At 40.8% G+C, this 23185-nt stretch overlaps 1 protein-coding gene across 1 annotated transcript; it reads right to left on the bottom strand.

Moving 5' to 3' along the window:
• Positions 1–1670: 1670 nt before the first annotated feature.
• IL22RA2 (interleukin 22 receptor subunit alpha 2) lies at positions 1671–22678 on the bottom strand. Its single transcript, XM_066371753.1, has 5 exons — positions 22579–22678; positions 18848–18983; positions 16213–16391; positions 3318–3481; positions 1671–2022 (listed from the first exon to the last, which is right to left on the bottom strand). The coding sequence occupies exons 1-5, from the start codon at positions 22637–22639 to the stop codon at positions 1873–1875; spliced, it is 690 nt and encodes a 229-aa protein (XP_066227850.1). The 5' UTR covers positions 22640–22678; the 3' UTR covers positions 1671–1872.
• Between the last annotated feature and the right edge of the window lie 507 nt (positions 22679–23185).

Raw genomic sequence — 23185 nt, 5'->3', positions numbered from 1 at the left:
AAGCTTGATGCTGCCTAATAACTGTCACGAGGCAACTGTAACTGTTTTATTAAAATCAGGCTTCAGAACTGCTGAATTTCATAAACACAAATGCTGTTGGCCACATGCAATCCTCCTCACCTGTCTCATTGGTCTTAATCCCCCTTGTAAAGGACAAAAGGTAAAAAAGATAGTAAGAGAGAAAAAAGCATAATTCAAAAACATAGATTAAAGTAAATTTTTATATCACTAGATCTATGCTCAAATTCATTTTTCTGACCATCGGAGAAACAATGAAACCCATCCTCTAACTCTTGCTGAGTCCCTTACCCTCTCCCTCCATTCATTCTTGAATAATTTTTAATCCATTTATTATTGTGCATTATTGTACAATATATAACCAGAAGTGCGTACTGTATTTTGATTGCATTTTGGAGCAGTTTTCATGAGGACTTGTGTAAATGTTCTCTACTGCGTACCTCCTTGCAAGAAAGACAACTTTAAACAGATATGTAAGACTAATCCCAAAGTGAAGAAGGCAGATTTCTGTTGATTACACTGAGCCTTCGCCACACACCTTTACTCGGCGGGGGTGGAGGTGGGGGGGGGGGCGCAGTGGAGCTGCTAGGAAGTTGGAGGGCTTTAACTAGCCCTCTAATCTCTGCCGACACCAGGCCCTCTCCCAAGTAAATTTATCATTCACTGCTTGGTTTCAGCTTCAAGCCAACATCTCTACCTGGTCCTTAACCATACTCCATGTCCCCAGTCAAACTGTCACTCAAGATCTTTGTACATAGAAATTATGAATGTGTAACTGGCAAGAGACCCTTTGTTGGGAGGGTAGAGGAGTGAGGGTGATACAAATTGGAATTAAGGTTTATTTTTTACTTTGTTGCTGAAAAATATTATACCTGATTTTGAGAAGAAGGTTAAAATTTTCCAAAGCAATATTAAAAAACAAAACAAAAACAGAAAAGAAACCCTTAATGTGAGTATGTGCTAAAGGAGGGAAATTGTAGTGACTAGGCATAGTTTGGTAGTTAGGTGCTATTATGGATAATCTTAATCTAGATATTAATCCAGAGATCATGAAGTATTTTTTCAAACACTGTTCTTATTTACACAGATAAAGAGTTAATTCATTAAGTAGAAATAATTTATAATAGAACATAAATGTATGGGAAGTATATTCATACAAAATAGAAATATGTGGAAAAACATTCACGTAAAAATTTTATTAATATAAAAGTTGACACATCTATGTCAAATTATCTCAATAGAGAGTGAAAAAGATCCCTTCCGGATTACTTGTCTGCTATTGTCAAAACTTACCGTATTTTTTGCTCCATAAGATGCACATTTTTTCCCCCCAAAAGTGGAGGGGAAAATGCTCGTGCATCTTATGGAGCAAAAAATACAGTATTTTATTAAATATTTTAACATATCATTTGGTTCAAAATATTTTTTTCTTATTTTCCTCCTTAAAACCCTAGGTGTGTCTTATGGTCAGGTGTATCTTATGGAGTTAAAAATACAGTAATTCAAAACAGTTCGTTAAATGCCTTCTCTTCCTTGGTTCATACATTTTTTAGAAGAATGGAGGTTTCTGTTAGGTATGTTACATTCAGAAGTAAAGTCGATGTTTCATAGAGCTCTTATTCTCTGACTCTTATTTAAATTATAATGTGTTTTTTGCTGGGTGGATGCATGTTGCTTAAATTAATTTACAAATGAAATATAAAGGAAGAATGAATGGATAAACCAAGAATTCTCAAAAGTGTAACATTGCTTTACGAAAATATAAAAACAATTTTCAATGAGATCCTTCAAATCTGAGCCATCCCATTCTCAGAGAGCATTCGGTTTCCGTGTTGCAGAGCACGTCACACCACTTCAAGGAATTTCCACACACCTTTCCTCACTTCTCTGACTTCTTCTGTCTAGTATAGGCCGATATATTTCAGCTGCCACACAGTAACCGGTGGGAGGTGTTAGAGCTTCGATTTCAACAACTCGGTGAGTTCCTTCATATACCTTTTGCTCCTATGCACAAGGGAAAATAAAAGAGGTGATCAGTGGTTCTCAGTAAGTCACTGATTTGCTATACTTTTGGTACAATTAATAAGGGGTTCCTGGTCACAGCAGGAGGTGGGCTGTAGGGTTTTTCTTTGTGAACATCCTCCTCTCCAAAATTGGGGAATACAGCGTGATAAAAGAGGCTATGTAGGCACTACGTGAGGGCTGCTGCTTGATTGACACAGTGGTCAGTCTCTTTTTCAAGGATTTAAACTGTGCACTAAGGAGTAGATTTGGAGATATTTGTAGACATGCCACATGTGACCACAGAGAGCAGAGTGGGGTTCTTGAAGACTCGCTCTTCCATTTCTCCTTCCCAGTCATCACGAAGCTCTTGCTTCTGGCTGCCCATAAAAATGCTCATTATTTCCTAGTTAAACTCTTCCCCTCCACTTATCTATTTCCTTTTTGAACCAGTTTGAGTGGGGTTCTGTCTCTTAGAACTTAAGGAACCTTGTCTTAGATGGCCACCCAAAGAGGAACATTCAGTTAACCACCAAATCAACATATGGGCACTGACGATGAATTAAAATATCATAGCAGAGTGGGCACAAACATATTATGCTCTGATCCAAAAGCCACTTTAAAATAAGGTGTGGGAAGTCCATAAAAATTAATATTTGTGCCTGAACAGGCAATGGTGCAATGGATAGAGCGTCGGACTGGGATGTAGAGGACCCAGGTTCGAGACCCTGAGGTCGCCAGCTTGAGCACGGGCTCATCTGGTTTGAGCAAGGCTCACCAGCTTGAGCCCAAGGTCGCTGGCTCGAGCAAGGTGTCATTCAGTCTGCTGTAGCCCCCTGGTCAAGGCACATATGAGAAAGCAATCAATGAACAACGTGTCGCAAAGAAGAATTGATGTTTCTCATCTCTTCATTCCTGTCTGTCTGTCCCTATCTGTCCCTCTCTCTGACTCTCTCTGTCTCTCCCACACACACACAAAAATTTAATATTTGTGACAGTCAAATGGAATTAAATATGGTTAATACCAGTCTTTACACAAGCAGGGAAGATCTGCAGCGTGGAGACGAGCGGAGTGCCTGAAAAGGTGCAAACATGATCACATACACACACATTCGGAAGGTAATGCCAAGCGCTAATTCCTTATCAATGGGTGTGAAAGCGAGAAGGAACTAAAAATATGTAAGGATGGATAAGAATGAATAGAATAGCAAGAGAGAAGACTTATTTCATGGCAAATATATTAGTCAAATGAACAAAAGAAATAAAAACACCAGTCTTACCTATTTATCTGAACCTACCTTTTCTAGTGAATTGTTAATTATGAAGACTTGGTATACTAGCTCATAGTAATTTTCCATTGATATTCCTTTTTGGTCTTTATATGGTATATTTGGAGCATGGAGAATCACCAACAACGATCCATTAACGTAGGTTATATTCATGACTGGAGGATCTATTTTTGCTGGAGAAAGTAATGATTAGTGATGTTAGCATTTTTTCATATGCCTATTGGCCATCTGTATGTCCTCTTTGGAGAAGTGTCTGTCATTTCTTTTGCCCATTTTTTGATTAGATTGTTTGTTCAAAAAAATGTAATATTTCATACAGATACATCATGAATAATAACAAATTATTATTAAATTTAGAGATCTGGCAAAAAGTCATTATGAAGAGATACAGCTGACACCTGAAATCTAAATATCTGAGAAGTTTCTTTAAAGATAATTTTTTATTTACAAAGACTAATAGATTTTGCTTCAGCTTTTCCTTTATCTTTGTTTTTACAACCTGCAGTGACTGTTTTGAAGTATGAAGTTTAAACAACTATTTGGGTGGAGATCTTAGAGTAAGGCCAATATTTTATAGGTCCTTCAATATGTAACATTTCAAAGCAGCTTTAAAGCCATTTGAAGATTTGTGGCTATAAAATTAATTCAACAGGATTATACTATATAACATTGCATGGAGTATCAAGAGAGAGTATTTTTATAAGGACTTTTTTATTATTATTAATTTTAATGGGGTGACTTTGTTAAATCAGGGTACATATGTTCAGAGAAAACATCTCCAGGTTATTTTTACATTTGATTATGTTGCATACCCATCACCCAAAGTCAAATTGTCTTCCGTCACCTTCTATCTGGTTTTCTTTGTGCCCTACCCCTCCCCTACCTCCCCCCCCTCCATAACCACCACCCTCTTATCCATGTCTCTGAGTCTCATTTTTATGTCCCACCTATGTATGGAATCATATAGTTCTTAGTTTTTTATGATTTACTTATTTCACTCATTATAATGTTATCAAGGTCCATCCATGTTGTTGTAAATGATCCGATGTCATCATTTCTTATGGCTGAGTAGTATTCCATAGTATATATGTATCAAAGCTTTTTAATCCACTCATCCACTGACGGACACTTGGGCTGTTTCCAGATCTCTGCTATTGTGAACAATGCTACCATAAACATGGGGGTGCATTTCTCCTTTTCAAACAGTGCTATGGTGTTCTTGGGGTATATTCCTAAAAGTGGGATAGCTGTGTAAGGTATTTTTCCCCGCCGAGAAGGAATGAAGGGGTCAGAGCCACCAAGTGTGGAATAACAAAAGGCTTTATTGAGTACAGTGCATCCCCCACCCGGCGAGGTACCCTGGCCCCGAGGAAAGATGCAGGCCAGATGGAGGCCAGGGAAGTCGCAAGGATTAAACCACGTGGGAGATATTTAAAGGGGTCCTCTAGGGAAGTCAGGCTAATATGACGTGGTGAAATCTCACTGGCTGGCAGACGGTAGCTTTTTTCCAAAGGGTTCCTGTGAAGCCTCTTTTGGCGCGCTTGGTTGGTTGTGGGCGGTCCTAGCCAAAGTTCACGGGTCTGGGTTTCCCACGTGACCATCCCCCATTATCCACCAACTTTACATTCTGACCTTTTGTGTTAAATAGAAAAGGGGCGCCGTTTATTCATCTGGCTACTTCCTGCTGATTAGGGACGTCGTGGGGAGGGGGAGATTGGAAGGTGGTGGCTTTGAGGGGTGTCAGGAAGAACATCTGTTTTTGCCGTGAGTTGAGAAACTTTACAGATGTGGTCCTGTAAGGATTTAAAAATAGAGGAGCAATAGGGAGATTTGTAGGGTCCAGCCTTTTGGTGAGCTGGAGATGGATGGAATCCAGTGGTTCCGACTGCCAGAGGTCCTATAAGGAGGCAAGCTTGAGGCAAATCTGCATGTCAGGAGTGGCGTAAAAGGGGAAAGGAAGGGGTCCCATCCATTCCCATAACCGAGACCTGTGAGGGAACTAGAGGTGCAGAGTGTGATGGCAAAACAGAGAAGGTAGCCCCCGTGTCCACAAGAAATGAGATGGACTTACCCACTCGTTGCAGCATACCTTGGGTTCTCCGAGTCCAGGCTGTGTCCTAGGAGTTCGAGCAATGCACCCACCTGGCTGGATTGGCCTCCCATTCGGGCGGCTTGTCCTCCACGTAGAGGCACCAAGAAAAAGCCTGTTGCCCAAAGGGGCAATCACTTAGCCAGTGACTGGGCTGCTTTCAGTCAGGGCAGGGCTCAGTGGGCAGCCGCCAGCAGGGGCACTGCCAGGACCAGTGGTCCTGCTTGCCACACTTAAAGCAAGCTGCTGGTAGGGTTTCTCTTTGTGGCTTGGATTTGGGTCGGGTACTTCCTGTGCCTTGCCTCTGTTGCTCTGTCAGCCTCAGGGCTGCCACAAGAGCCTAGGTTTGGAGCATTACCTTCCACTGTATGCGGGCCTGGCGAACAGCCTTGACCTGTTTCTACTAGTTGGGACCGTTAAAAACTTTAAATGCCATGTTCACAGGTCCCAGATAAGGGTTTGGGGGTTGAGAATAAGAGGAGGGGGGCTCATGGGGAGCCCGGCACCCAGATCCTGCAGGAAACGCTGGAGCCAAAGGCAGGACAGGGCCAGAACTTCCTGCAAGAAAATTGGGGTTGGATGTCCTGAAAACCAGTGTAAGAGCCAATGCCAGGCTGAGAATGGCCTGATGGAGGAGGGGTTTAAGAACACAGTGGATAAGGGAGGGACCCCTGGCCAGCAGGGGAGGAGAAAGAGATGGCAGTGGTGAATAAGAAACAGGATTTTGCAAAGGGAGGGGAGGAGGCTCTCAGAGGGAAGAGACCCAAGCACAAAGGAGGTCTGCAGAGGGACCAGAGAAGTCCCAAGAGAGAGGGGCACCCCCGGGGGTCAGACAGGAGGGAGAGAGAGTTGGGAGTCCATGGAGAAGGAAAGATCAGGAGTGTAGGTTTCTCTGGCCAGAAAAAGGCCTGCACAGTGGAATATGCGGCACAGAGATTAAGGATGGGCACGTGAATAATTAGAAGCCGTGAATGTAAGAGATCTCCAATCAGTTCCCAGCTTTTTTGGCGATAGTTAAATTGATGAGGGTGTTAAAACTAAAAGTCCCTTCAAGAGGCTAATTCAGTGGGTTCTGTGGCCTGGCCATAGCGGAGAAGAAGAATGGCTTCTTCTTCTTTAGGGAGGGAGATTCATGTGCCCCCACAGCCGCCCTCAGTCCTTGGAGTGGTCAGATTTGAGCATTAGCATCCCAAAACTCAAGCTCTGACCACTGAAGGAAAAGGTAAAGTGGATGGGCTCTGGACGTCTCCACAAGCACACGCACTTGGACGGAAAGACTTCCCTGTAGCTACAGTTTCGGACAGGGTGTCTCGGAGGAAAGAACTCAAGGGTGGCCGGAGGCAGGGGACTTACCGCACCATGCAGCTAAGTGGCTGGAAGGTCAGAGATCCTGGTTCTTTCTTGGAGGGATGGGGAAGAGGAGCAGTCCTTGCAGACTTCTAACTCCTCCCAGGTTTCCGGCACCAAAATGTAAGGTATTTTTCCCCGCCAAGAAGGAAGGAAGGGGCCAGAGCCACCAAGTATGGAATAACAAAAGGCTTTATTGAGTACAGCACATCCTGCCTGGCAAGGTTCCCTGGCCCTGAAGAAAGAAAAATGGAGGAGATGGAGGCCAGGGAAGTTGCAAGGATTAAACCATGTGGGAGATATTTAAAAGGGTCCTCTAGGGAAGTCGGGCTAACATGATGTGGTGAAATCTCACTGGCTGGCAGACGGTAGCTTTTTTCCAAAGGGTTCCTGTGAAGCCTCTTTTGGCGTGCTTGGTTGTGGGTGGTCCTAGCCAAAGTTTGCGGGTCTGGGTTCCCCACGTGACCATCCCTCATTATCCACCAACCTTACAAGCTGGGTCAAAAGGCAGTTTGATTTTTAATTTTTGAGGAATCTCCATACTGTTTTCTACAGAGGCTGTACCAGTCTGCATTCCCACCAGCAATGCAAGAGGGTTCACTTTTCTTCCCATCCTCGCCAGCACTTATTCTGTGTTGTTTTGTTAATGAGCGCCATTCTGACTGGTGTGAGGTGATATCTCATTGTGGTTTTAATTTGCATTTCTCTAATGATTAGTGATGTTGAGCATTTTTTTCATATGCCTATTGGCCATCTGTATGCCCACTTTGGAGAATTGTCTATTCATTTCTTTTGCCCAATTTTGATTGGATTGTTTGTCTTACTGGTGTTGAGTTTTACAAGTTCTTTATAAATTTTGGTTATTAACCCCTTATCAGATATATTGTTGAATATGTTCTCCCATTTTGTAGTTTGTCTTCTTATTCTGTTCTTGTTGTCTTTAGCTGTGAAAAAGCTTTTTAGTTTGATATAGTCCTATTTGTTTATCCTGTCTTATTTCACTTGCTCATGATATAAATAGGCAAATATATTGCTGCGAGAGATGTCGGAGAGCTTACTGCCTATGTTTTCTTCTAAGATTTTTATGGTTTTACAGCTTACATTTAAGTCTTTTACCCATTTTGAGTTTATTTTTGTGAATGGTGTAAGTTGATGGTCTAGTTTTATTTTTTTGCAGGTAGATGTTCAATTTTCCCAACATCATTTGTTAAAGAGGCTATCTTTACTCCAATGTATGCTCTTATCTCCTTTGTCAAATATCAGTTGTCCATAAAGGTGCAGGTTTATTTCTGGGTTCTCTGTTCTGTTCTATTGATCTATATGCCTATTCTTATGCCAGTACCAGGCTGTTTTGAGTACAATAGCCTCGTAGTATAACTTGATATCAGAAAGTGTGATGCCTCCCACTTTATTCTTCTTTTTCAAGATTTCTGAGGCTATTCATGTTCTTATTTGGTTCCATATAAATTTTTGGAATATGTGTTCTATATCTTTGAAGTATGTCATTGGTATTTTAATTGATATTGCGTTGAATTTATAAATTGCTTTGGGTAATATGACATTTTAATGAAGTTTATTCTTCCAAACCATGAGCATGGTATATGCTTCCACTTGTTTGTATCTTCCCTGATTTCTTTTATCAATGTTTTATAATTTTCCAAGTACAAGTCTTTAATCTCCTTGGTTAAATTTACTCCTAGGTACTTTACTTTTTTGGTTGCAATAGTGAAGGGGATTGTTTCCTTAATTTCTCTTTCTGACAGTTCATTGTTGGTATATAAAAATGCCTCTGATTTTTGAGTATTAATTTTATATCCTGCCACCTTGCTGAATTCATTTATCAGGTCCAGTAGTTTTTTGACTGAACTTTAGAGCAGGGGTCCCCAAAATTTTTACACAGGGGTCTAGTTCACTGTCCCTCAGACCATTGGAGGGCCACCACATACAGTGCTCCTCTCACTGACCACCAATGAAAGAGGTGCCCCTTCGGAAGTGCGGCACAGGGCCAGATAAATGGCCTCAGGGGGCCGCATGTGGCCTGTGGGCCATAGTTTGGGGACGCCTGCTTTAGGGTTTTCTATATACAATATCATATCATCTGCAAATAATGATAGTTTTACTTTTTCTTTACCAATTTGGATGCCTTTTATTTCTGTCTGATTGCTGTGGCTAGGACTTCTAGAACTCTGTTGAATAAGAATGGTAAAAGGGGACACCCCTGACTTGTTCCTGATCTTAAGGGGATTGCTTTTAATTTTTGCCCATTGAGTATAATGTTTGTTGTAGGTTTGTCATAGATGGCCTTTATCATGTTGAGGTATGTTCCCTGTATTCCCACTTTGCTGAGAGTTTTGATAATGAATGAGTGCTGGATTTTATCAAATGCTTTATCTGAATCTATTGAAATTATCATGTGGTTTTTCTCCTTTCTTTTGTTTATGTGATGAATCACATTGATTGATTTGCAAATATTGTACCAGTCTTGCCTCCCCAGAATAAATTCCATTTGATCATTATGTATGATTTATTTTTATATATTGCTGGATAAGGTTTGCTAATATATTGTTGAGGATTTTAGCATCTAAATTCATCAGGGATATTGGCTTATAATTTTCTTTCTTTGTGTTGTCTTTGCCTGGTTTTGGAATCAGAATTATGATCGCCTTATAAAAGGAGCTTGGAAGGCTTCCTTACTCTTGAATTTTTTGAAATAGCTTGAGAAGGACAGAAGTTAGTTCTTCTTTGAATATTTGGTAGAATTCACTTGTGAAGCCATCAGACCCAGAACTTTTCTTTGTTGGGAGTTTTTTGATAACTGTTTCAATCTCATTTGTTATAATCGGTCTGTTTAGGTTTTCTGATTCTTCCTGATTAATTTTTGGAAGATTATATGTTTCAAGGAATTTGTCCATTTCATCTAGGTTGTCTAATTTTTTGGCATATAGTTCTTCATAGTATTTTCTTACAATATTTTGTTTTTCTGTTGTGTCAGTTGTTATTTCTCCACTCTCATTTCTAAATTTATTTATTTGAGTCCTCGCTCTTTTTTCTTGGTGTGTCTGGTTAAAGGTTCATTGATCTTGTTTACCCTTTCAAAGAAGCAGCTCCTGGTTTCATTGATCCTCTGTATTATTTCTTTAGCCCCTATGTCATTTATTTCTGCTCTGATCTTTATTATTTTCTTCCTTCTACTACCTCTGGGTTTTACTTGCTGTTCTTTTTTTAGTTCTTTTAGATGCAGGGTCAAGTTGTTTATTTGAGCTTTTTCTAGCTTCTTAAGGTATGCCTGTAATGCTATAAACTTCCCTCCCAGGACTGCTTTTGCTGTGTCCCATAAATTTTGAGTTGATATATGCTCATTATCATTCGTTTCTAGAAATTTTTTTATTTCTTTTTTGATCTCATTGTTAACCCATTCATTATTTAATAACATGCTATTTAGTTTCCAAGTGTTTGAGTATTTTTCAGTTTTTCTGTTGTGGTTGATTTCTAGTTTCATGCCATTGTGATCAGAGAAAATGCTTGATATGATTTCAATCTTCTTAAACTTGTTGAGACTGGTTTTGTGCCCTAACATATAGTCTATCCTAGAGAATGTACCATGAGCACTTGAAAAGAATATATATTCTGCTGCTTTAGGATGAAAAGTTCTGAAGATATATATTAAATCGAGTTGATCTAGTGTGTCCTTTAAGTCTGCTGTTTCTTTGTTAATTTTCTTTTTGAGCATCAATCTAGTGATGTTAGTGAGGTATTGAAATCCCCTACTATTATAGTATTGCTGTTGATCTCACCCTTTATATCCATCAAAGTCTCTTTTATATATTTAGGTGCTCCTATATTAGGTGCGTAGATATTTATTATGGTTATGTCTTCCTGTTGAATTGTTCCCTTTATCATTATGTAGTGACCTTCTTTATCTCTTACTATAGCCTTTGTTTAAAGTCCATTTTGTCTGATATAAGTATTGCTACCCCAGCTTTTATTTTTCATTTCCATTTGCATGAAAGTTTTTTCCATCATTTTACCTTCAGTCTATGTGCATCTTTTTTTTTAAGGTGTGTCTCTTGTAGACAGCATATGTATGGGTCCTGTTTTCTTATCCACACAGCTACCCTATGTCTTTTATTGGATTATTTAATCCATTTACTTTTAAGGTTATTATTGATATGTAGTTGTTTATTGCCATTTTATTCTTTAAAGTTGTATTTCTTTTTTGCTATATTCTTTTCCCCCTTTGATCTGTTTACAACAGGCCCCTTAGCATTTCTTGCAGCATTGGTTTGGTTGTAGTGAATTCCTTGAGTTTTTTTTTGTCTGGGAAGCTTTTTATTTCTCCTTCAATTTTAAACAATAGCCTTGCTGGATAAAGTAGTCTTGGTTGTAGGTTCTTGTTCTGCATTACTTTGAATATTTCTTGCCATTCCCTTCTGGCCTTATGTGTTTCTGTTGAGAAGTCAGATGTCATCCTTATGGGGCTTCCTTTGTAGGTCATTGCCTTTTTTCTCTAGAAGCTTTTAATACTTTCTCTTTATCACTTAGCTTTGGTATTTTAATTACGATATGTCTTGGTGTAGATTTCTTTGGGTTTCTCTTTAATGGAGTTCTCTATGCTTCTTAAACTTGTGAGACATTTTCCTGCATTAGTTTAGGGAAGTTTCAGTTATGATATGGCTGAACAAATTCTCTATTCTTTGTTCTTTCTCTTCTTTTTCAGGTACCCCTATGATGCGGATGTTTTTTCTCTTCATGTTGTCACCAAGCTCTCTTAGAGTTTCCTCAGAATTTTTGAGTCTCTTTTCTTTTTTCTGCCCTGTTTTCATGACTTCATTTATCTTGTCCTGTAACTCACTGATTCGATATTCACTTTCATCCATCCTGTTATTAATTCCTTCCATTGTGGTCTTCATTTCTGATATTGTATTTGTCATTTCTGACTGATTCTTTTTATTATTTCAATGTCCTCTTTTTATTTGCTATGTCTTTATTTAGGTGTTTGTAATGACAATCTATTGTTGTTCTAGATCTTTGAGCATCCTAATAATCATTATTTTAAACTCTGAATCCAGTAATTTGGTTATATCTGATTCATTCAGGTCCTTTTCTGGGGATTTTTCTTGATTCATTTGTGTTGCATTTTTCTGCCTTTCCATTTTGTCTGTGTATAAGAAGGGTTTAGCCACTGGTGTCCAATGGGTGTGGACTTTGTTTTCCCTAGGTGTGGTTTGTCTGCAGGCCCGCCACCCCCTCTGCCACTGCTGCCTAGGGTGTTCGAGTATGGGCATTGCCTGTCCCAGCCCGCTGGGGCTGTTGCTGTGGATTCTGCCTCTCCTCCACAGGAGGGGCTGTGATCATGTGCCTGGTCTACAAGCCTCAGCTGTCTTGGCCTTTGCCCCACCCCACCCCTATGGGTGGGGTTATGCACCGTGCCCAGGTCACAAGCCTCAGCACTGCAGGCAGGGGTTAGCACCTTTGCTGAGCTGTGGGTCTCTGCCTGTTTCTGGGTTGTCACCCAGTCCCCCGCAGGAAGAGCCCGCTGCCGGTGGGCTGCAAGCCTCAGCTCCGCTGGCCAGGTGGGTCTGCACACCCACACTCAGTCACAGGACTCTGTCTGTCCTGGGCTTTTGCCCCACCCCTGGGAGAAACGAGATCATGCATCGGGCTGCAAGCCTCAGTTCTGCAGGCCAGGCGAGGCTGCGCGCCCGTGTGCCCTAGCTCAGTGGTGGGTCCTTGCCCTTTCTGGGGCTCTCACCCTTCCTCTTCAGACTGGATTGCAGTTGGGTTCGCAGCTGGTCCTGACCACTTTCGCGCATCCCCTCCACCCCTACTGGGCTAGACTGAGCTCCCACCAGGTCCTCAGTTGTGGCCGGCCGGCTTCTACCCTTGCGAATGGAACCGCACTTCTGCGTCCTGCTGCTGCCCGCCCTCCTGTGAGCCCTCAGCCATGTGGGTGGGGGCACTGCAGCTCAGACCCTAACACTCCATACTGTAGTCCTGAAAGTTCCCTCCTTCTAAGCAACTCTGCTCTGAGTGCCATGTGAGAGCTTGTTTGCCTGGTGTCCTGCTTCCCTTTGCTGGTATTGCTGGTTCCAGGGGAAATATTTACTTCAGATTTGGGCAGTGACTCAGCCCAGGGGTTAGGGTGGCTGTCCCTCAAAGTATTTCTCCCCGTGCCTCCTAGATTACACTCTCTTCCTGCTACTCCAGTCCTCTCCTCTCTCCCTTCCCCTGAGCCCTGGGTAGGTGGTTGTGAGAGAGGTTTTCTGCACTGTCCTGTTAAGAAGAATCCTGGGTCTGAGAAATGTTTTTCTTTCTCATAAACAGTATCCTGACTTGTTTGCAGCTAAATACTGTCCATACGCTTCTTCTAGGCTCTGGGGCTGGAGGCTTGGGCTTTGTTCCTGGGGCTCAGGACCCTCTCCTCTCTGCTAATCTCACTTCCTGCCACACAAGTCTCTCTGGGCTGCTGTTCACTCCCTGGAGCTGGGCAGCCCTCTCTGCATTTCTACTTTTTCTACCAGTCTCCGTATGGCTTTTTTGGTGTTTCTTGGTTAAAGAGTCCTCTTATTTTAGACCAAAGTTGGTTTTTCCAGATGATGGTTCTTAAAATTAGTTGTAATCCACTTTGGTTCTGGGAGGTGGAAGTTGGTACATCTGCCTACTCCATCGCCATCTTATTGCTCCTCAAGAGGGAATTTTTGATACTTACATTTTGGTATCAATAACCAGATCATTATTAACTAGAAAAGAAATTCAGGTAAATTAATAGTCACTAATTTTTCCCAGATCAACTGTAGTAATTCTAGGTTGATTTAATTCTTTAATGAATTTTGTTGTTCATTTCTTGTTGGGTATTCATGATATAATTTCAGTTCATAGATTCATATCTTTTAAAATTCTCGAAAATTAGCCATGATCAATAGATAGATAGATAGATAATTTTCCTTCTGGAATTTCAATCAACATTTCTTAGAACTTCTTATTTGATTGTCTGTGTATCTTAACTTCTCTTATATTTTGCCATTTTTTTTTCTCAGCAGAGTATTCTAAATGGTTTCTTTGGACCTATCTTCCAGTCCACCAATTTACAATTTAGTCATGTATAAACATATCATTTACTAACTTCGTTCCTTGTATTGGTTTAGGAACTTGTCTTCTGTCCAGGAATGGCTGTTCCAACAAGGGTCTAGTTACCAAGTTGGGTAATGGGACTTCACTCTGGTTTCCTCTCTGGTTCCGGCTACTTTGTTTTGGCCCCTGGAGATTTTCTTTATTTTCTTTCATACTTCTCTGTAGCATTAAGAGAATGTGTTATATTTTGTTCAGAATTTCTAAGCATTTTAGAAATTACCATCCTGCACCTGGCTATTTAATGAAACCAGAAGTTGTTAACTTACTTTTCAACCATATTGGAAACTTTGCCTAGTTGTTCAAAGGAGAAAGAATGCCCTTTTATTTATACTTAAATCCCAAAATGGTTGCTATGTAATACTGTTTGTGTTTTTCATACTCAAAATTCTAGTGATCATAGACCTCTTGCCTATCACTTGCAAAGTGAGAAGAATGAGTCACTGCTCAGTTTTATAGTTTAGAAAGATATACAGTTAATTTTCTCCTAGATTAAAAAAACCACAATTATAACAATCTTGTCTTTCTTTTAAGTGACTTAATGTGCAGACTTACTTTATATAGTGGATTTTTAAAATTCCTTTCAACAGGGAAAGGAAAAGTGACACTATAATTGATACTTTTCTAATTGTAGATTTGTTTTCCCTGCTTCAGTGCTTTGATTAGCAGTACCCCCTATTCACCCCCCACCATGGATGTAATAAATGCCTCATTCATGAATATAGTATCTTACATTACATTGCTTATGACAGAGGAACAAAGTTAACTGTGAAAAAGTGAAGCCTTACCATATATCGCATCACTTGGCAACCTGGCTTTATAGGAAAGTAAAGTGAGTAATTGAAAAATCAGTTTGGGAGACAACACCTTGGGAAGTCATATGTGAATTGGTAGATGCTCGAATCTTGTGACCTATATGTCACTATTTCTTTCATAGAATTTACTGATTTAAGATACAAGATGTGAGAGTGGGAGGGGCAATTATCATCACAATAACTTATGAAATGGTTGTTTCCCATATACTTGATCCTTAATCCTTCTGGGTTATAATGACAATGGTTTCAAAGAATTGAAAGTTAAGGCTGCCTCCAGTTTGAAGCTCTTGGTGCCATTTAATCAACAAAGAGAAAATGAGGTCCTTATGTTGGTTAGGTCAATTAGTTTTGATTATCAAGGGGAAATAGAATTGTCACAGACACAACGGGGTCAGGGAGAAGTATGCATGGTATCTCTGAGGTGCCTCTTAGAACTACACTGCTCACAAAAATTAGGGGATCAGAGAATGTGCAGATACTCCAGTACTTTCAGCCTTTTTTGTAGTGTGTTTTCACCAATGAAATAAAAACTGATTTTGCATCTCATTTGCATAACCAAACAACTTTCTTTGACTTGTCATTTGCTTTTCTGATGTTCTTGTTTAATAAAAAAAATCAAATGCTTTTTTTATCACTTCATATTCATTTTGAAATATCCCTAACTTTTGTGAGCAGTATATATTCTGCAGTACAAATTAATGTAAGATCATGCTGAGCTTACACAGGAAAGACCAAAAAGACTCAAACTCCTCAAGACTGAAGGGCTAAGGTGCTGGCTGAAGAGAAAGTGAACACTAAGTTAATAATGAGAGAAGTTATGAATATTAATTACAGCTTCATGACTAATTGCAATTATGAGGACTATAATAAATACCATACCTTCTTTCTCGTTTTGTTATGCATATCATTGTACATATACATTAAACACTTATTTTTTTTCTCTTTCTCTTTTATGTAAGTTCTACTGATAATGATTTATTTTATCATGTACATCTTAGACTATAATATCATTCTGGGATTATGACTAAATTAGAAAAAGAATATACATCATGGGTATGAGAGCAATGTTTTGTCTCCCCTTTGAGGAGGTAACTAAAAGTCTTAACTCCCTCAACAGGAAATTTTTGTAATGAGTATTTTCAAGACCTTAACCCCCGTGCTTACAAAGGGTCTAGGATGGTACAACTGCTTTCCACTGTCTAACACTCCTCGTTTTTACCTCTGAGGTGCCAGTCTGGCAGAGGGAGGGAATGTGGGCTCTGCAGTCAGGTGCAACAAGACTGGAATCCTGATGCCGGTTATTCTGGCTCTGAGAACTGGACAGTGGCTGAAGCCTCTGTGCTCTGATTTGCTGGGCTGTGAAATAAGGACAGTAAAAACCATCCTCTGGCACTGTTCTGACTATTAGATCCAGTGAGACGATGGTGTGGACCTCTGCAAAGCACAGAGATTGCAACTAGCCATGCTCTCTGAGGGCTATTCGAGGGCTGGAAAAGCAAGTACAGAGAAACCGCATGGAACTCACTTTCCCACCAGGGAGTGAAGCGCTGCGTCATGGTCCAGCCCGAGGGGACCCCCGCCACGGCCGTCCTCACCCTCCCATAATAAGCCTCCTGTACGTCTGCGGTTTCATTGGTGAGGTCACAAAAGAATTCTGAAATACCCCAGCAGTCCTCTTTATTTTTCCATTGTCTCTGTCCATACCTATAGAAGGGAAAAGACAAGTATCTGAGTTTCCTTTTTTCCCACTGAAGGAATCTGTGTTTTTTTCAGACTGTTAATGTTTTAGACTGGTTGAAAATTGCCCTCCAATACCAGTACTACGGTGAAAGCCTATGGCTACTCTTAAGTATCCTTAAAAAGATTTCTTCTTGTTAACCAAGGTGCTCTTGCTAAAAGATAAACTCAAGACTGACACCTTCTATATCAGTAGCATAATAGGGTTTGTGTGTGTGTGTGTGTGTGTGTGTGTGTGGTTTTGTTTTGTTTTTTAACACTTAGTGAAGTTTTTTTTTCTGGTATATGTACCAACTTCCATTTTTGAGAACTAGCTCTCCACATCCTTACTGCTTCTGAGGTTTCAACTCTTTGTGGTTTTCTTCACTTCTCATCAGCTTACTGTTGAGTAATGCAGCTGATTCTGAGAACTTGCTATGACTTTTGATCTCAGATAATGCTTACCAACAACATATGGTCAGTTTCTTAATTGAAAATTGAGTGGGAGTTGTAGTGAGAGCTATGTAAGGAGCTGGAAGAGAGGGAGGATTACTCAAGGGAATAAAACAGATAGTAAGGGAGAGGCAGAGGTTGATTCGTTGAGACTAGGGGATGGTGTCACAGCGAACGGGAAGAGGCACGCTCACTTCCTCACCAGTCACAAATCAGAGAAAATGCAATAAGAGGATGGTGGGAAATAGAGGTGGGGAAAAGGCTTATAGGGTATATGTTGAAGGACTTGAAATCTGACTTTCCAGCCATAGAATGAGGAATATTGCTGATGTCTTAACTTTGTAGACTATATGACAGCAATTTCATTATATCAGAAGATACCATTAAAACAGAAGCAACAACATAGATTGAGCACAATTTCATGTTTTTAAAAATTGTTATTTATTTATAACAGTTGTCTTTGTTAACTGAATTCAGCTGTAATGACTGGCTTGTGTTTTTAAATGTGATATTTTATTTTTTGTCCTAGCCCAAATGGGACAGATACTAACCATAGATCCATGTGAACTGGATAGAAACAAAGCGAAAGATTTCAAAGATATAAATCTGCACTGTACTGTTGAAAATAGCACATCGCTAAGAATGGATCCAGGTAGTCTGAATTTTATACAAGTTTGGGAGCCCTCTTTAAGAAATTATATTACAAATATGAAATTCTTCTATGCTGTCCTAAAGTTTAACCTTCATTAGTTTCATGGTAAAACAATTTCTCATCCATCTTTTATGTTGGACCACAGATAGGCTCACTTTGGGCCTATTTATGCTGCCTAAGGAGGAAGGAGGTCAAAAGGAACACCAGTCCTGACTTTCTACATGCTGGGAGCATCTCCAGCTATACACAAATCTATTTTTAGAAAGGAGAAATCTTCATTGTAAAGGTTTGCAAATTTTACCGAAAAGAAAAGCAGCAGCAGTAGCAGTTAAAAGACTGGTAAACTTCTAGAAATATTCTTTCTGAAATTAGTGAGAGGTTAATTAATGGGAAAATGTGACCTTGGACCTACTCAATGCTGGAGAGACATAATGAATTTATGGAATAATATTGTTGTTTTGGTCCATAGTTGCATCTGATTTTTCTAAATTTCTATTGAAAAACCTTGACAATTAAACCGTAACATCTCCTGTCTTATGCCCAGCCAGCTTTGTGAAATACATTAAGAGAAGGAAGGGTCTCAAAAAAAACAAACAAAAAAAACACCCCCACACAAAAAAACTCCAGGAAATGTATGTGTGGGAAAGTCTGCCATTTGCAAATCAGGAACTCCTGTTTCCAGGCCTTGATCCAGGAAAGGAGTTGATTGTATCGGAGTTTGGCAACGCTCCCCCAGAACTAGCTTAAAGATCGCACGGGAGGAACACGCAGCAGCACATCCCGATTTGTTTTCACGCTTACAGAAGTGATTAATTCTTTTAAATGAATTCTCTAAGTAGTAAACACACTCAAAAAAATGACTTTTTAAATTAAAAATGTATGTTACACACTGACCTCCAACTGTCCCACAATTTCTTTGTCAAGTATCAATAGTGTCAACTTAGTGAGATGTCTACTGTGTGCTCAGCAAGCTGTTTCCTACACTCCCTTCACAAGTATGTATCAGAGAGCACATCATGTGCCAGGATCTGTTGTGATGCCAAAGGCTGAACCTGTAAAGTCTTGGTGTTGAGTTTTCAAGGGGTGGTATGTCCCCAACACACTGCATGTCATCCTGCTGTACTCATCAGTCTTCCCAGCCTGCGGTGGCCCTGAGCCCCACTCAAGTAATGCCTCTTCCTTTCCATTCCAAGGAGACAAAAACAATCCCATCCCTCCCTCTGCTTTCTCTCAGTCTCTCTGAAATGGAGAAAAAGCTCAGACCCTAACATCCACTGCGTTCTAGAACATGTTCTCCCAGCGAGTATGTGTATCAGCCAGAGGCAGCTCAAATACTTACATTTTATACTGCACAAAGTAGAGACAGTTGTTGCTGATGCAAGCCCTCCCGGGGTGCCAGCGCAAAATGTTGTGAAAATTTCGGGACTGAAAATGTACTCTCTGGGGCTTTGGAGACTCATGTGTTGGATGAGTTGCTAAAATAATAAGAGAAGGAAAAAACTGAACATTGTTATGATCATAACACCATTTTTTATTTTATTTTTCTGCAGTGAGAACCAGGGAAGCAGAGAGACAGACTCCTGCATGTGCACAACTGGAATCCACCCATCAAACTCCGGCATTGCTCCGGTTGCAACTGGAGCCATTTCAGTGCCTGAGGTGGAGGCCCTGGAGCTATCCTCAGTTCCCGGCCAACTTTGCTCCAATGGAGCCTCAGCTGCAGGAGGGGAAGAGAGAGAGAGAGAAAGGAGAGGGGGAGGGGTGGAGAAGCAGATGGGTGCTTCTCCTGTGTGCCTGGCCAGGAATCAAACCTGGGACTTCCACACACTAGGCTGTAGCTCTACCACTGAGCCATCCAGCCAAGGCCAGCACCATTATTAATTGAGTCAAGATTCCCTGAAGTTGTTGCTATCAGTGCAGGTGGTGGAGCTGGAGCCCAGAAGTCAACATTTTGAAAGTGATCATTTTTATGCATGCTGAAGTTTCAGAGCAATTGTGTTTCAGGCTATAAACACATAGGGATAGCCTCCCACCCCATTTCCAAACTTTAGAGGAAGTTAATAGCAGTGAAAAAATACTGTCCTTAGTCTTTTTCCTAATGGGAAATGTAATGACTGAGATGCAAGAAAGACCCACACCAAGGCCACTCTCCACCTCCCTAGGAGCCACTAAATATATGTTACTGCTACCCAGAGGCAAAATTTTGCCTGGGATCAAGTTTGGCTCCATGACCTCAGCCCAGCACTTGGTTCCTCCTTTCTCAGGTTCTTGCTCAATCTCTGGGTCCTGCCTCAGTGTCCTCCACCTCTCCCAGCTGCAACCCGGGTAGGTCAGCCTTGGCTGTACTGCTCTTGCATGGCTGCACTTGTCTGCCTGCATCCTGGCTTCAGGTACCCAAATATAATTGCTTAGATAAAGTGGTCCATGCTGTTGAGGGAGACTGCCCAAGACCCTGCCATGGGGCCAAGTGTCCCTGAGAAGAGTCACAACAACAATCATGGCAGGAAAGAGGAAAATTTTTCATTGGCATGGTTTATGCTTTCTTCTTCAGATGGTGTGACATGGGTGGCCGAATGTCACCTGTACTTAGTCCCATGGAAGCAAAGGACCTTCGACAAAATTCTATTCTAGTGTCTAAAGAAAACCAAAATATATCACACCAAAATATGCCTCTTTGACATAAAAATAATTTTGAGCTCAAGGCAGTACACAATAAATGCAGAAAAAGCTTTTTATACCTTTCCCCTTTTTCTGCCTGAAGGCAGGATATAAATTCTCCTTTTACTGGAAACAGACTCTTATCAGCCCAGAGATGGCACCAGAGAAGTCCACAAACAAATCTAATTCTATTAGTTTCCTCTTATATATTTACTTTTCTAGAGTTTTCCACCCTTGGAAGCCTAAAATTGTTTTCATTTGTCCTGTCATATCTCTACAAATGTGTTTTTTTGTTTTGTCTTGCTTTGTTGTTGTTTTTTTGCTGAAGATGCTATATAAGCTGGAATTCTAACTCACTATTTTGAGTTACTCTTCGTTTAGGTTTCTCTTTTATGATGTGTTCTGCACACATTAATAAATTGTTTTTCTCTTGTTAATCTTTCTTTTTGTTAAAGAGTCCCAGCTGTAAACCTAAGATGGGCAGAGGTGAAGGTTTACCTCCTTAGCAGGTTCAAAGTTTCTGAAAAGGGGTAGGAAGTTCAGCAGAATGAAGAGTGAGGAAGCATACCCTGTCTTTCCTGACTTCATTTTCTTTTTCCCGCTCCACCATGGTGGGTGTGGTCTCCACTGAGGGGCTCTGCCCTGGTCCTTCCCTTTTCCTGAAATACTCTTCCCTGGCCCTGGCTTCCCACATACCTCAAGTCTTTGCTCAGATATCATTGAGGTGGAAGCACATACGTGTAAGCTCATGATCTCAGCCCTGAATATTTAAGATTTGTTATTTTCTAATGTTTCTTTGGTGTTTACTTTTACCAACCAAATTGTGTCAATATTGTTATTTGGGGGGTAATTTTGTTCTTATTTTTGGACTTCCTTCAATGCATCAAACAGTGATGTGTACTTGGAAAGAGTTTATTGTCACCATTAATTTTGCTCATCCACATTGCTGCCTAATACATCATATTTAGTATATAAAATTCCAGAAAAATTCAGAAGATGACTGGCACAAATTCCTGAAGCCCTTGCCCAGAGTTGATTTGTTACCCTGAAGGGAGATGGCACAGTGTCCCTTAGCTCATCTCTCTATGGATTTCTTTTCTCATCTTTGTAACACAACCAGAAAAATAATAGCAAATCACTCTGTACCAGATACTGAGGGGTTTTAGCCGAATTAACTCATTTAATCTTCTCGTTTCATCTATGAAAAGGGTACTATTATAATCTTCCTCCTACAGACTAAAAAACTAAGCTCTGCAGAGCTGATGGAACTTGTGCGGCAGCAGATGGTGATGCTGATTTTGTGCCCCAGCATTCTGAGACCAGAGCCTGACTGTCATTACAGAAAACCAAGAACAAAGCCTCAAGAGAAAGGAGCTAATGGAGAAAGCAAAACAACTAAAGGCTGGAGGTATTCCTCCTCCTCCTCCTTTCTCTCCTCCCAGCCAGCATTCATTGAACATTGAATGTATATATGAACTTTAAACATGTATCAGGCACAGTGCTCAAAGTTTTACATCTTATTTCATCACCACAACCACCAAATAAGGCAGGTATTTTTATAATTATATTTACAATACGAAAGCTGAGACTTAAAGAAGTTGCGTATCTTGCCCATGGTTACAGGCCTGGTAAGATGCAGAACCAGGATCATTTTGGTAGCCTATGAATTCCTGCTATATTTTGCTAATTTAGTCCTTGGTATTACCAAGGACCAAAGGTATAGTCTACACAATTTCACACATTTCTGGGAGATGGAGGCTTGAATTATTTTTATGTTATCAGCCACTGGGCAACTGGACAGTTTGAGAAAGTTTTCTTGACCCACTTACACCGAGAGGCACCATTTGTTAACTGGAGATTCTAATGGCCTTGCTCTTAGGTAAGTTAGAGTGACAAGATGTTGAGGAGTTCTCCGTGAATACCAAGAGCAAATTCTCATGTTTTTTACTGTCTCTATTCTGTGCCAGGCATTTCTCTAAGCACCTGGCAGATATTAATTCATTTAATTCCCACAATATGTACAATTCCCATTCTACAGATAAGGAAATTGAGGCATGGGAGTGGTAAGTCAATTGTCCAAGTTTTCTTAAAAGAGTAAATAGCAGAGCTGAAATCCAGACTCAAACAGTCTGACATAGGAGACTGCTTGTACCCACGATGCTGTCATGTCCCCTGAAGACGAAATGCTAAGGAGACAGAGAGGGATTGACGTTGGTCCTGTATGAAGTTTTTGCACCCACTAGAGTGCCTACTCTTTAGCTGCAGACAGAAACTGCCCCCATGTCTGCTCTGATCATGTCATGACAGAAGAAAACTGAACTTTATACAAAGCACCAGCGCCATTTCTAACAGTCCCTTGAGCACCCTCAGATGACAAAACTATGAGCAATTAAAAAGAAATGAAGCACTTACCTACTACACCACCCAGGAAAAAGCTGATGAGGAAGCCTAGAGAGCAGTGTTTAGGCGTCATGGTTGCGAGTGTGACTGGTCAAGCGACCAGTGTTCCCCTGAGTGTGAGCCCAGCTCTGAAGAGAAGAGGAAATTAGAACTTGACGGTTCCTTGAAGCAAATACAAATTTCATTTGTTAAGGCATTTTATTATTATTAGGGAAATTATGAAAGTCAAAATTTGCTTCAAAAGAACATTTGCTGTAAGTCTCTTTGTGGAAGCTGGAATTTGTAGGGATTGGAGCTTTATTAGTGGTGCAAAGGCAAACAAACACTGAGGAGTGGCGGACCGGCAGGCAGGCTAGGGCAAGACTTTTGCAGGGTGCTCGAGTGGAGCAACTCTTGAAATCTTAAGGGAATAATATGAGCCCTGGAGGTGAAGAGGCTGCCAAGCACAGCAGCTTGGCTGATAGCGCGATTCTGACTGATGTGCTTGTAGCCACAGTTACCAGGGCCCCTGGCACTGGTTCGAAGCAGGTGAGGTCTCTGATTCTTCACTTTCCTGCCTCGCTGGAAGCTCTCTGCTAAGCTCCCTGGTACACTTCATACCCTCCACACCCTCTGGCTC

This window comes from Saccopteryx leptura, chromosome 3 (assembly GCF_036850995.1).
Source record: "Saccopteryx leptura isolate mSacLep1 chromosome 3, mSacLep1_pri_phased_curated, whole genome shotgun sequence".
NCBI classification, from domain to species: Eukaryota; Metazoa; Chordata; class Mammalia; order Chiroptera; family Emballonuridae; genus Saccopteryx; species Saccopteryx leptura.
The sequence above is the reverse complement of the archived record's forward strand: the minus strand, read 5'-3'. Positions and strand labels throughout refer to the sequence as shown.